This window comes from Chlorocebus sabaeus, chromosome 7, assembly GCF_047675955.1.
Source record: "Chlorocebus sabaeus isolate Y175 chromosome 7, mChlSab1.0.hap1, whole genome shotgun sequence".
NCBI classification, from domain to species: Eukaryota; Metazoa; Chordata; class Mammalia; order Primates; family Cercopithecidae; genus Chlorocebus; species Chlorocebus sabaeus.
Window position 1 is genome coordinate 134728375 of NC_132910.1, and position 13361 is coordinate 134741735.

The following is a 13361-nucleotide window of genomic DNA, read 5'->3' on the forward strand; positions in this document are numbered from 1 at the left end:
CTTATGGCAAAACTGTGGAGCCCGGCTTGGACTGCCCCGAATCTGAGCACACCAGGGTGACAAATACAGAAGCAAGGATGAGTGGTCTGAGGGAGGGGAGATGGAGGGGAGCCGCGGGATGGATTGCAGTGGTGCTGGGGGCCCCGACAGTGGATCAGGCCAGGAGTCCTCCTGAGCTGACCTGGTGGCCGCTGGAACCACAAACATGATGGAGCTTCTCCTGGTCCAGTGAGCGCCCTGGGTGGAACAGGAAAGAAACACACTGGAGCAGGCGTTCTGCGTTCAGAGAACCGCCCCAGGACAGCTGTGTGTTTGGGCCTTCTTCCTCTTCGTGGCTTTCCCGGCATGGTCTTGGGCTGCCATCACACCCTTCTTCCCCTTGGGCCTCCTGGTCTGACCCTCCATGTGCCTCCCCGCCTGCCTCCTGCCTCTGATTTCAATCCTTGGGCTCTCAACAACTCGCCTCCCCTTTGTCAATGTGGAGAATGTGTAACAAATGGCCTCCGTTTGGCGGAGGTGGGATGGCTGACACCTGTGAATGGACCTCGGGACAGCTCCTCCTGCCCGGCTAAGGCTGCAGAGACCCAGACAGTGAGAGCAAGCAAAGCAGCAGCGTCCTGGCCTGGGACTCTTGGAGCACTCACCAGCCATGAGGGACAAAGGCTGAGATGCAACATGAAACATGGACATAAATGTGGTTGTTTTGTATAACCCCCCAAATAACTGGGAGCAACACTACCTCTCTCCATAGTGTTTTACTTGGTGACACGCAGCGTATATAGGAGAATGAAGGAAGGATCTTGAAGATCATGCATGGTTCCCACACAAACTACAAGCACCATTGCTAAAGTATGGTTACAGTAAAAAGTCCTATCCAGTTTCTCAACTGCCACCCCCGCTCGTATGAGGATCATGAGACATCATAACCTGCAGGTAGAGTTCAGTGTTCAACAAAATGAGCGGCTGTCATCCTGGCTGTTGCCTGGTGTACCAGAGGCTGGTGTTTCCTACTTAAGGTCTGAACAGACTTCTGGGCTGGGTTCTATTAATACATATCAAGCAACTATGAAAAAAATGACTCGATTATTTTCCCCAAGCAATCAAAAGTAGTTTCATATTATTTTATACTAGTGTGTGAGATTTACATTCATTTGTATACCATTTTTTAAAAGCCTTAATTCTAAGACTTGGAAATGAACTAAAGAAATCTATGTCCGGTGCATTTAAGTTCAGGATTCAGGGCAAAATAGTGCAAGCGGCCAATGTAAACTTGTCACCAAAGGCTGCAGAAGAATGCAGATATATGTGACATGTCTGAAAGCCCTCTACAAGATGTTTGACTCTACTAACCTTGAATTACTTTGGTGTCAGAAGCAGAGTTGCTCAGCCGATGCAGAAATAAAGCACTGCATTTGATCAATCAAATTCAGACCCTCAACTAGCCCACACGCCCAAGTGTAACCCTTGTCTTTGCAGAGCCTGGGTTGCGTCACCATGATGGCACTGTGGCCACATTGCAGTTCTCCAGGGTACGCCTGTGGTTCATCCATAAACTGTTAGTTTCCACACCCACCAGCCTCCCAGTGCTGTGGAGCCTGGTTCAGACCTTGCCTTTGCTGGATCCTTCAATAGTAGGTCTCACAGTGACAGAAGCTGCTTCTGGGCCTTGCACCCTCTAGTCCTCTCAGCCAGGAATGTGCATGGAGGTCACATTCCCAGGGCCAAAGAGGCTCCATGTGAAGCGGGCAGGGGGTGGAGCCTCCACTTTTAGCACCCCTTTGTTTTCAGGGACGTTTACTACAGTCCCACCTCTGGCCTTTCTCCACTCTTCACACCCTCGTCTCCCCAGTAGAGGAGAAGTGATTTACGTTATTGGGGAGCTTGTGAAGGGGCTCCTTCCCTGCTTCTCTCTGAAGGGCCAGCTGTGCACACAGAGCTCACAGTGTCCCCTGCTCCTCTGTTCTCTGAGTCTCACAGGTGCAGGGCCTCGGTGGGCAAGCCTGTGTAATTCAGAGGTGTGGTATTACAAACCACATTCTCCGGTATCCATTAGCTTTGTTTTAAGAAAGAGGATATTTTATTCTCCATCTGCCATACCCTGTGTCTACCTCAGTGAGTTTTCAAATTAGTGAGGGTGCAGGGGTGGCAATTATGAGGGTCCCTCAGACCCCAACATTCTAAAAAGAGAGAAAACAAGCTAGCTTTCTGCTTCCAAGGAAACTATGAGACAGAGAAGAAAAATAGAATTACTTGCATATTTAGCATGCAAAATCTTCATGCAAAACACAAGGAAATAGAAATAAAGATAACTGTGAGCCATAACATTGCCCAGTGCTAAAGGGAAACAAAAGTGAAGTAATTGAGGGAAAATGGGGTTAAATAAGAAGGTCAGAGTTTAGATTAAAATGTTGAAGCAGGGACTTTAAAAAGTGGAAGTGGGCCGGGTGTGGTGGCTCACACCTGTAATCCCAGAATTTCAGGAGGCCGAGGCAGGCGGATCACCTGAGGTCAGGAGTTCGAGACCGGCCTGGCCAACTAACAGTACAAAAATTAGCCAGGTGGTGGCATGCTTCTGCAATCCCAACTACACAGGAGACTGAGGCAGGAGAATCACTTGAACTCGGGAGGCAGAAGTTGCAGAGAGCCGAGATGGTGCCGCTGCACTCCAGCCTGGGTATCAGAGTGAGACCTCATCTCAAAAAAAATAAAAATAAAAAATAAGTGGAATGATAAGGTGGAACTTCTAGTTGGGGTACTGGGAAGAAGGGGCTTGTGGATCTGTTACTGGCTTCTAGGGTGAGGCCGTAAGAGTGCTCTGGGAGAGCCTGGGTGAACTTGGGTGGTGAAGCTGGATAGAGACTGGACACGGGCTGTCCCAGGGATGGTGGTAGAAATGGGGCCTTGACACAGGCTCAGCTGGAAGATGGTGCAGAATCCTAAGGGAGGGTCCTCCGCAGTGCTTCCAGGGGACGGGAGTTGTTTTCAAGAACATTAGGGCTCGCTTTCTATAGAAGATATTTCTCCTTGAATTTATGGGATACTCATTTTAGTGTTCCAAACATGTATTGTGTAACCAGAAATACAGAATTCAAATTTCTGAAGTGATTTGGATTTTTTGTTTTAAATAAGTGTTTTGGTCAACAGAATAATTTAAACATTTCTCTAAAAAGTAGACATTCTTTGCAACATGTATTGCCGGGACAACTGGATATCTGATGGAGAAGAATGAAGTCGTGTTCTTTCCTCACGTCTAACACAAAAATTAACTCAAAGTGGATCATAGACCTAAATGTAAGAGTTAAAACTTTAACACTCTTAGAAGAAATTAAAGGGGCAAATCTTCATAATCTGGGCTTAGGCAAAATCTTCTTAGATATGACACAAAAAGCACAACTGACAAAAGAGAAAAGCAATGTTGGACGTCATCAAAAGTTTAAACATTTTATGCTGCAAAGGACGCCATCGAGAAAGTGAAAAAGAAAGCTCGTGGAATGGGAAAAATATTTGCAAACCATATATCTGATAAGGGACTGGTATCCAGAATGTATAAAGAATGCTTACAACTCAAAAGACAAATAATCCAATTAAAAAATGGGAAAGTTCAAAGAGCTGAAAGCAGAACTATCAGACTCAGCAATCCCATTACTGGGTATATAACCAGAGTAAAATACATTGTTCCACCATAAAGACACATGCACATAAATGTTCATTGCACCACTATTCACAATAGCAAACACATGGAATCAACCTAAATGCCCATCAGTGAGAGATTGAATAAAGAAAATGTGGCATGTATACACCACAGAATACTATGCAGCCATAAAAAAGAATGAGATCATGCATTTTGCAGGAGCATGGAAGAAGTTGGAGGTTATTATTCTTAGCAAACTAACACAGGAACAGAAAACCAAATACTGCATGTTCTCACTTACAAGTGGGAGCTCAACGATGAGAACACATGGATACAAAGAGGGGGAAAAAAAAGACACTGGGGCTGTTTGGAGATTGGAGGGTGAGAGGAGGGAGAGGATCAAGAAAAACAACTAATGGGCACTGGGCTTAATACCTGGGTGATGAAAAAAGCTGTTCAAACCACCCCCCACCACCCCTGACACGAGTTTACCTACACAGCAAACAAAACAAACCAAAAAAACTGAGGAAGGATTTGAATAGACATTTCTTCAGCAAAGACAGACAAATGCCAATAAGCACATGACAGGATACTCAACATGACTCATTACTGAGGAGCTGCAAACAAACCCACCATGAAATGCCACTTCACACTCTCTAGGCTGGTTGTAATTAAGAAGGACAGCTGGTACCAAATATTGGCAAGGATGTAGAGAAATTTGAGCTCCCCTACACTGTTTGTGGGAATGCAAAATGGGGCAGCCAACTTGCAAAATAATCTGATAGTTCCTCAAAAGTTTAGCATAGAGTTACCATCTGACCCAGAAGTTCCACTCCTAGTGGCAGACCCAAGAGAAATGAAAACGGGTCCACAAAAATGTGTTCTTGAATGAAACACATGATGGAAATTGAAAAAGTGGGAAAAACTAATGTCCATCAATAGGTAAATGAATAAATAAAATGAAGTATATCCATACAATGGAATAATTCTTTGTAAATGAAAGGAATGCAGCACTGACTCATGCTATAACCTTGAAAGCATTACGCTAAGTGTAAGAAGCCATCTGCAAAGGACAGCATGTTGTGTTATTCTATGAAATGTCCAGAACAGGCAAATCTGTAGAGCCAGAAAGTAGTTTCATAGTTGCCTGGGGTGGCAGTGGGAGGAAATGGGGAGTGACTGCTGGTGTACTAATGGGTTTGGAGTTTCTTTTTGGAGTGATAAACATGTTCTAAAATTTGTGATGGTTGCACAACTCTGTGAATATACTAAAAGCTGTTGAATTGTACACTTCAAATAGATGAAGTGTATGGTGTGTGAATTCAACCTCAATATATTAAGTGCTACATTTTTAAAAAGTTAATATGCATAGTATATTTAAAATGTAATTCTCTCCCTCCCTCCCTCCCTCCCTCCCTCCCTCCCTCCCTTCCTTCCTTCCTTCCTTCCTTCCTTTCTCCCTCCCCCCTCCATGCTTAATTTATAAGCCTGAGATAGAATATGTTTAGATCCATGAAATAAAGCATAATTATATTGTTAGTTGGGTAATAAGAAAAGATAGCAAGCCAAAAGTGGAAAGTTCATTTAATTTGAGAAACTACAGACAGAGAGGATATCTGAGTTTTAGGCAAGTCTCCTTAATGATATTTATTCATTTTTTTATTCAACATATTTATGGGACATGTATTAAACATTTGAGGCACTGTACTAGGTGCTACTTTATGATTTCACAGCAACATATATTTTCCATAGCACACACCTGAGACCAAGTTTTAAATGTCTTATAACCAGTCTGTTGAGGCTACATCCTTCCTCTTTTCTAGCAAGTCATTTACAGTAGCTGACTTTGGTCTATCACAAATTGCTTACAAAGATAAAACCCACAATCACATTTGGAAATCTCTTGCTATTTACAGAAATGCAAAGCACCTTCTTAGAAAATTCATAAAATAGCTGTGAGTCTTGAACAATGTCTGAGTGTGTCTTGTAGCACCGTTAGGTATCTCAGAGCCACAGGGAGTGGGGTGTGGAGGAACCAAGTCTGCCTTTTATGGGTCCTCCCTCCACCACTGGGGCTGCAGATCTACTTTGGTTTAGGAGGGCTGAACACTTGACCCAACCGAGGTTAGTGGCTAGTGTCAGTCTCATGGCCCCTAGAGATATGGGCTGATTATGAAATAGCTCTCAGAAGAACTGGGTCTACAGGATCAAGTCAGAACCCACTTCTTCTCAGAGCAAACCCAAGCCTTGGGTCCGTGTGACTTCAAAGTGCTATCTCAGGACCACCCCAGACCCTCTGAACCTGCATGTCTTGAGGTGGGTCAGATGAAGCTTAAAAGCCCAGGAAGTTTGCAAACTACTATCTTTGATGAACTCAGCTCTGAGGTGGACTTCCAAGGTCCCTTTGAAAGTAAAGGAAACTAGGATCTTATAATTGAGGACTGTTGGAGGCTAAAAGGAATCCCCTGGGCCTGATCTAGTTTATGCTTACTTCTTCACAACTTAATTGAATTGGATTCTGGAGATTAGGCATATGGACAGGAAGAGTGGCCACTCATCTCATCTTTATTATTATTATTTTGTCTTTTTTTTTAACTTTAAGTTCGGGGATACATGTGTAGAACATGTAGGTTACATAGGTATATCTGTGCCATGGTGGTTTGCTGCACCTATCAATCCATCATCTAGCTTTTAAGCCCTGCGTGCATTAGGTGTTTGTCCTAATGCTCTCCCTCCCTCTGCCTCCTACCTACCAACAAGCCTCAGTGTGTGCTGTTCCTCTCCCTGTGTCCATGTATTCTCATTGTTCAACTCCCACTTTTAAGTGAAAACATGCGGTGTTTGGTTTTCTGTTCCTGTGTTAGTTTTCTGAGAACAATGGCTTCTAGCTTCATCCATGTCCCTGCAAAGGACATGATCTCATTTTTTTTTTAATGGCTGCACAGTATTGCAGGGTATATACGTGCCACATCTTCTTTATCCAGTCTATCATTAATGGGCATTTGGGTTGGTTCCAAGTCTTTGCTATTGTAAATAGTGCTGCAGTAAACATACGTGTGCGTGTGTCTTTATAACAGAATGATTTATAATCTTTTGGGTGTATACCCAGTAATGGGATTGCTGGGTTAAATGGTATTCGTGGTTCTAGATCCTTGAAGAATTGCCACATTGTCATCCACAATGGTTGAACTAATTTATAGTCCCACCAACAGTGTAAAAGCATTCCTATTTCTCCACAGCCTCGCCAGCATCTATTGTTTCCTGACTTTTTAATAATCATCCAAAAAGAGCCCGTATAGCCAAGACAATCCTAAGCAAAAAGAACAAAACTGGTGGTATCATGCTACCTGATTCAAAGTATACTACAAGGCTACAGCAACCAAAACAGCATGGTACTGGTACCAAAACAGATATATAGACCAATGGAACAGAACAGAGACGTCAGAAATAACACCACACATCTATAACCATCTGATCTTCAACAAACCTGACAAAAACATGCTATGGGGAAAGATTCCCTACTTAATAAATGATGCTGGGAAAACTGGCTAGCCATGTGCAGAAAACTGAAACTGGACCCCTTCCTTACACCTTATATAAAAATTAATTCAAGATGGATTAAAGACTTAAATGTAAAACCCAAAACCATAAAAACCCTAGAAGAAAACCTAGGCAATACCATTCAGAACATAGGCATGGGCAAAGTCTTCATGACTAAAACACCAAAAGCAATTGCAACAAAAGCCAAAATTGACAAATGAGATCTAATTAAATTAAAGAGCTTCTGCACAGCAAAAGAAATTATCGTAAGAGGGAACAGGCAACCTACAAAATGGGAGAACATTTCTGCAATCTACCCATCTGACAAAAGTCCAATATCAGAATCTACAAGGAACATAAACAAATTTACAAGAAAAAAACAACCCCATCAAAATGTGGGCAAAGGGTATGAACAGACACTTCTCAAAAGAAGACACTCATGTAGCCAACAAGCCTATGAAAAAAACTTCATTATCATTGATCATTAGAGAAATGCAAATCAAAACTGCAATGAGATATCATCTCATGCCAGTCAGAATGGTGATTATTAAAAAGTCATCTCGTCTTTAATCCGAGGCTCATTCCTTTCATTTGTTTTCAGTAGACCAACCCAATTATCTTTGTCCTGGAATCAGCAGTGAAGTCGAAAAGTAATCCAGGAGAAAAAGTATCTATACATATTCCTAGCAGATTTTACTCCTATGGAAAAAAACACATTTAGAGAAAGTGGAGTTTTCCTAAGGAGAACAATGTAATTTCAAAACAAAAATAAAAGGGAACAAATTTTCACCAAATAATTAAGCCATCACAAATGTATGCATTATTTAAGTAAAAAGTTTTCTTTTTTACCCTCAGTGTCTGAATTTTCTTTATTGTTTACCAGGATTCATGATTCCTTTTGTAACTTGTTCTCAGTCATTTATTCAGTTGAGTATTTACACTTTGTCAGACAAATATCTAAAATTTTATTATGTAACTTGTAGATTTTCAGGACAAGTGAACGAGGAAAATGGCAGAAGAGTTCAGGAAAGACAAAAATGCAAGACTGTGTCTAAGTTTATGCCTCTCTTGAGTTTGATGATCCACTTTTAATTTAATCATCTGAGTATCTCTTGGGGTTTCTTCCTTCACAATGGAGGAAAGTGGGCTCCGTCAAATTCATTGGAACACAGTCCTTTGAGGAGAAAGAAACTCTGAACAATAGATGTCTTTTTCAACAACTACTGCCAATGTTTTGAAAGTTCTCATTTGTTTTCAGCTAGATAACAAAGACTGAAGAGTCGCCTTCTTTCCAGTTGATCTGATGGTTTACTGACGCTTTTAAAACACATTACATAAATCCTTAGAAATCTTTTGTGAATGTAAATTCAGTATTTTTAAGCAGTAATCCTTTGCTCTCATGATTCATGGCATGGAGACAGCACGCAGTCTTCCTGAATCAAGGTGAATGTTGATATTCAGTTTTCAAGGTAACACACCATATGAGGCCTCCATCATCCTGAGGAGGCCTGGCATATTGCCTTTTCCCAACAAAAAGTCTCATTTGCAGATGTGCCTCAATTAGTGCAAACTTTTTTTTTCTTTCTCTTTTTTTGGGGGGGGTTGGGAGATGGGGTCTTGCTCTGTTGCCCAGGCTGGAGTGCAGTGGTGTGATCAAAGCTCACTGCAGCCTTGACCTCCTGGGCTCAAGTGATTCTCCTGCCTCCAACTCCCGGGTAGCTAAGACCACAAGTGTGTGCCACGATGCCTGGCTAATTTTTAAAAAATCTTTTATGTTTTGTAGAGATGGGGGTCTCCCTGTATTGCCCAGGCTAGTCTGGAACTCCTGGCCTCAAGGGTTCCTTCATCCCTCCTCGGCCTCTGAAAGTGTTGGAATTACAGGTGTGAGCCACCATGCCCAGCCCAAACTCATTTTTTAATGCAATAATAGTGTATGCAAGTATATATATATGTATATAGGTATGAATGACCATGTAAAAAGGCAGTTGTCTCTTGTGTTACAAGTTCTCCTAGAGCAAACACAGATGACTACGCTAAAAATATTTCAACTCAGGCTCCATGGCTCTTCTCAAGGGTATCAAAAGAACTTAGGTCTCAAAGGTGGTACTTTGGCCAAACTGTTTCCTAATCAAATGACCAGTTAATTGGTCAGTGACTGGGATTCTGCTCCATCATGCTCTCTCCTTTCTCCACCAAGCACCATTTTCTTTGGAGTTCTATGCCACTCAAAGACTGTCATTAAGCAAGCCGTGCTGCAGGAGTACTGGTGCCCAGGACTGAGACTTAGTGCATCACCTCTCCAAGCAACCCACTGAGATCCTTGCTGATGCCTCCACATTCTCATCAGTGAGCCAGCGCTTTCCCAGCCTATACTACCCTGTCAGGAATTGCTCTTGTCTGCACCCTGCATTGGGAGCCACAGAGCGGCAGTGTCTGAGGAAGCCTTTGCACAGGTGGATGGGCAGGGCAGGCAGCCAGGCAGGCCGTTCATCCATCCGTCAACAAGCAGGGCCTGCTATGTGCCAGGCTTCATGCCATGATGTACTATGTGTGATAAGTCTCACAGAAATCTATGTCCATCAGAAGCTTTTCTGCTCCTCATCAGAAGCAAGGGAGAAATTTTTGTGCACTCAGACTTTGGGAGGGGACTCATGTCTTTCACCTTGTTCTGTGAGTTCTCTAATCCTTAGTGATTTCTTTATTTTTTGATTGATTGGTGATCCATGCTAAGTTGTCTTTTCTGGAACTCAGTATCAGATGAAAACATTCCATGAGCTGGGTCAGAAATAGACAGTAGCTTTTGCTTTCGTGTAGACCTCCTTTTATCAGGGATGGAAGGGACAGTACAGGATTGTGGCCACAGACACTGAGGATGGCTCCTGGGTGTGGACAGGGCACAGAGAAGGGCCTGGTCTGAGGGGCTCCTTTGTGCAAAGTGGGACAGAGAGGGGCCCAGAGCCGCATCTGTCTGCAATGTCCACTCCAAGTTTGGTTGCTGCAGGAGCAGGTCCCTGCTCAGCGAGTTCATCCTGAGTAATGTGAAAAGAAAGGAGAAAATGACATATAACTGAACAAATGGAAAGCTAGGATTTTTCTACCTTCTGGAAAAACAAGGTTTGTATCTTTTTTTAACAAGTAGCAACTTTTATGTATAGAATTATCCAAGAATAATATATTTACAATGTGCATGGCCTTGATTGTGTTAATGAAGCTATTATTCACACACGAAATGAAAATCATCCGGCTTTGGAGGCCCACTTTGCTGATGGTGTTGTTTTTGGGACAAGCAATAGGATCAGTTATGCAAGCAGGAAGAGAACGATCAGGGCCAGGGCGCAGTGGCTGGGCTGGACAGGCGGGGCGGTGCCGGCGCGGCCCTTCAGCATGCACATCACCCTGGACCAGGACCCGTTGTTGGGCAGTGGGGTGATGCCCACCACGTTGCACATGACGTTGTAGACATCCACCGATCTGATAGGAGCGGCTCTGAAGTTGGATTTGAAATCTGAAAGGGAAAGGCAAACAAACAAGTTGTCATGGCAGCTCTGGGGCAGAGGTGGGCTGAACGCAATAAAGAAGAATTACACTCAGGCTGCAGGTGGCATTGAGATTAGGGAATCAGCTCCATCAGTGGGATGTGGCCTAGAGAGTGTGAACATAGAAGGGTATCTGGAAGGCTGTAGGTTAGAAAGGGAAATAGCTTTCTATGGCTCATGGAGATGAATTTCTTTAAAAGACAAGCAGCAGAGCCAGGCTTGGGGGCTCACACCTGTAGTCTCAGCAAGTTGGGAGGGCGAGAAGGGAGGATTGCTTGAGCCCAGGAGTTTGAGACCAGCCTGGGCAACAGAGCAAGACTCTATCTCTAAAACAACTTTTTAAAACCAGGCATGGTGGTGTGCTCCCAGCTACTCGGAAGGCTGAGGCAAGCAGATCACTTGAGCCGAGGAGTTCAAGGCTGCAGTGAGCCACGATGGTGCCACTGTACTCCAGCCTGGAGGAGAGAGTGAGATCCTGTCTCAAAAAAAAAATGGTAATCAGCAAACAGATTTTCTTTGTGCATAACTGTACTCTCTTCGTGACAACAGCACTTTCTTTGGGAGGCTGGGGGGAGGCTGAAGGGCCATCTGATGCTTCTCCACGTCTGCAGAGCGCAGTAGAGCCTGTATGGTCACAGAGTGACTGTCTTGCCCTTAACCAAATTAAATGCTATGTCATCTTCCAGAACATCTATCTAGCCAGGACCGACAGCCAGAGTGCCAGTGTCCACTGCAGAGACCGCACGACAGCCAGAGTGCCAGTGTCCACTGCAGAGACCACAGGACAGCCAGAGTGCCAGTGTCCACTGCAGAGACCGCACGACAGCCAGAGTGCCAGTGTCTACTGGAGAGACCACAGGACAGCCAGAGTGCCAGTGTCCACTGCAGAGACCGCACGACAGCCAGAGTGCCAGTGTCCACTGGAGAGGCCACATGGTAACTCAAGAATGTTTTCTCACTTTGCTGCCCCGTCGAGGTCACAGGTCTTGAAGGAATGTGAAACTGTGCAGTTTTCTCAGTGCTGGCTAGCTCAGCAGCCACAGCGATGGTTTCCTAAATACATTTGGAAGATGAGTGGAACATTCTTGGGGAGCATTTTGCCAACAGATAAAATAAATTAGCCATGTGGAAAATGAGCAAACTGGCATCTGAATCAGGGATCCATGTGCAGGCTCTCAGGGATCTAATGGAGAAGACCACTGTGCCTCTGCCCAGAGTGACCCCAAGCTCGAGAGTCAGGTAAGAACACACAGGTAAGGTGGCCATGCCCAGCATGGTGAGCGAGGGGCACCGAGGGTGACTCCGCAAGCCTTTGGAGGGATTTCAATCAAGGGATTTCTCCTCCTCTTCAGGGGGCAAATGAGAGGCAGAATTCAAAGCACTTGTCCATTTAAAGAGTGAATGTAAGATTTTAGTAATACACATAAGAAGCTTCACTTTTAGGCCCCAAACCAGAGCTTCCAACAAAATACCCAATGCTACGTTAAGGTTGAATTGAGGGAGGAGATTTGATCCATTGATAAAGGGCTGTGCCTGTGCTTTTTAGTTCCCCTACAACTTTTGAAGGAAATGTGTTGTTTGGGGGCTGTAAAGCCAAGTTTTTTAAGATATTAGAAAATAATCTTTATAACTGCTTCGCTAAATAATCATAAATACTTCCATTAAAAAGCAAACAAACAGCAACACACGGCAATCTATTCCAGAGGTATCAGCGCCAAATTCTGCTCCTCTATTTATCCTGGAATTATAGATTGGAAAAAAGGTAAATATAGACACTTCTGCCACAAAGTATGTTAGATCCAGGTTAACTGCCCAAGTAGCACGTGTTGCTCCCTTTGGAGAATTAAAGTTGAATGCAATATAAAGTGGTGTGTGGGCTCCACCACCAGCCTGCCCCCAGCATGCACTAGCTGGGTGACCTCAGGAAATAGGCATAGGAAGTCATCATTCCTGGCACGTTGTGTATACTCAGTAAATGGTCACTGCTATTATTAATAAATATGTATGACAAGGGCAAATTGTGGCTTGAATATATTCACTTTGTAAATTATTTGGAGGGTTCACTTTTCTTCAGGGGCATGGAGGATAAGGGTCAGCTTCTCCTCAAAGTAAAAATTAGTTTTAAAAAATGTAAAACCTGGTTAGCCACGGTGGCTCACGCCTATAATCCCAGCACTTTGGGAGGCCGAGGTGGGCAGATCACCTGAAGTCAGGAGTTCAAGACCAGCCTGGCCAACATGGTGAGACCCCATCTCTACAAAATTTACAAAAATTAGCCAGGAATGGTGGCAAGCGCCTGTAATCTCAGCTACTCAGGAGGCTGAAGGAGGAGAATTGCTTGAATCGGGGAGGCGGAGGTTGCAGTGAGCCAAGATTGTGCCATTGCACTCCAGCCTGGGCGACAGAGCAAAACTCTGTCTCAAAATAATTAATAATAATAATAATAACAACGTAAAACCTGCCCAGAGAGGAGAAAGAAAGGGCTGCCCCAGTATCCCAGCCCCTCTCAGTATCGAGGCAAATCAGACCATCAGAAGAGGATAGTAGTTACACTTCCCATCCAAGGAATCAACTGCAGCATGAGAAACCAGTGGAATGGTTGTTCCAGCGATGTGGAAGCAACTCTTCTATCTCCTTCTTCTCATGAGACCTGG

General features: G+C 43.9%; 1 protein-coding gene across 2 annotated transcripts in view; it reads right to left on the minus strand.

Annotated features, from left to right (window-relative positions):
- Window positions 1–5268: 5268 nt before the first annotated feature.
- ENPP6 (ectonucleotide pyrophosphatase/phosphodiesterase 6) overlaps window positions 5269–13361 on the minus strand; it is a 128422-nt gene continuing 120329 nt past the window's right edge. Inside the window, exons 8-9 of one of the 2 annotated variants that reach the window (XM_008000380.3) lie at window positions 10609–10676; window positions 5269–10200 (exon numbers count right to left, since the gene is read on the minus strand). In XM_008000380.3, the coding sequence (XP_007998571.2) occupies window positions 9997–10200; window positions 10609–10676 (272 nt within the window). In that variant the 3' untranslated portion in view covers window positions 5269–9996. Of the gene's footprint in view, window positions 10677–13361 lie in introns of both variants that reach the window. The other variant, XM_008000381.3, reaches the window with a different exon arrangement.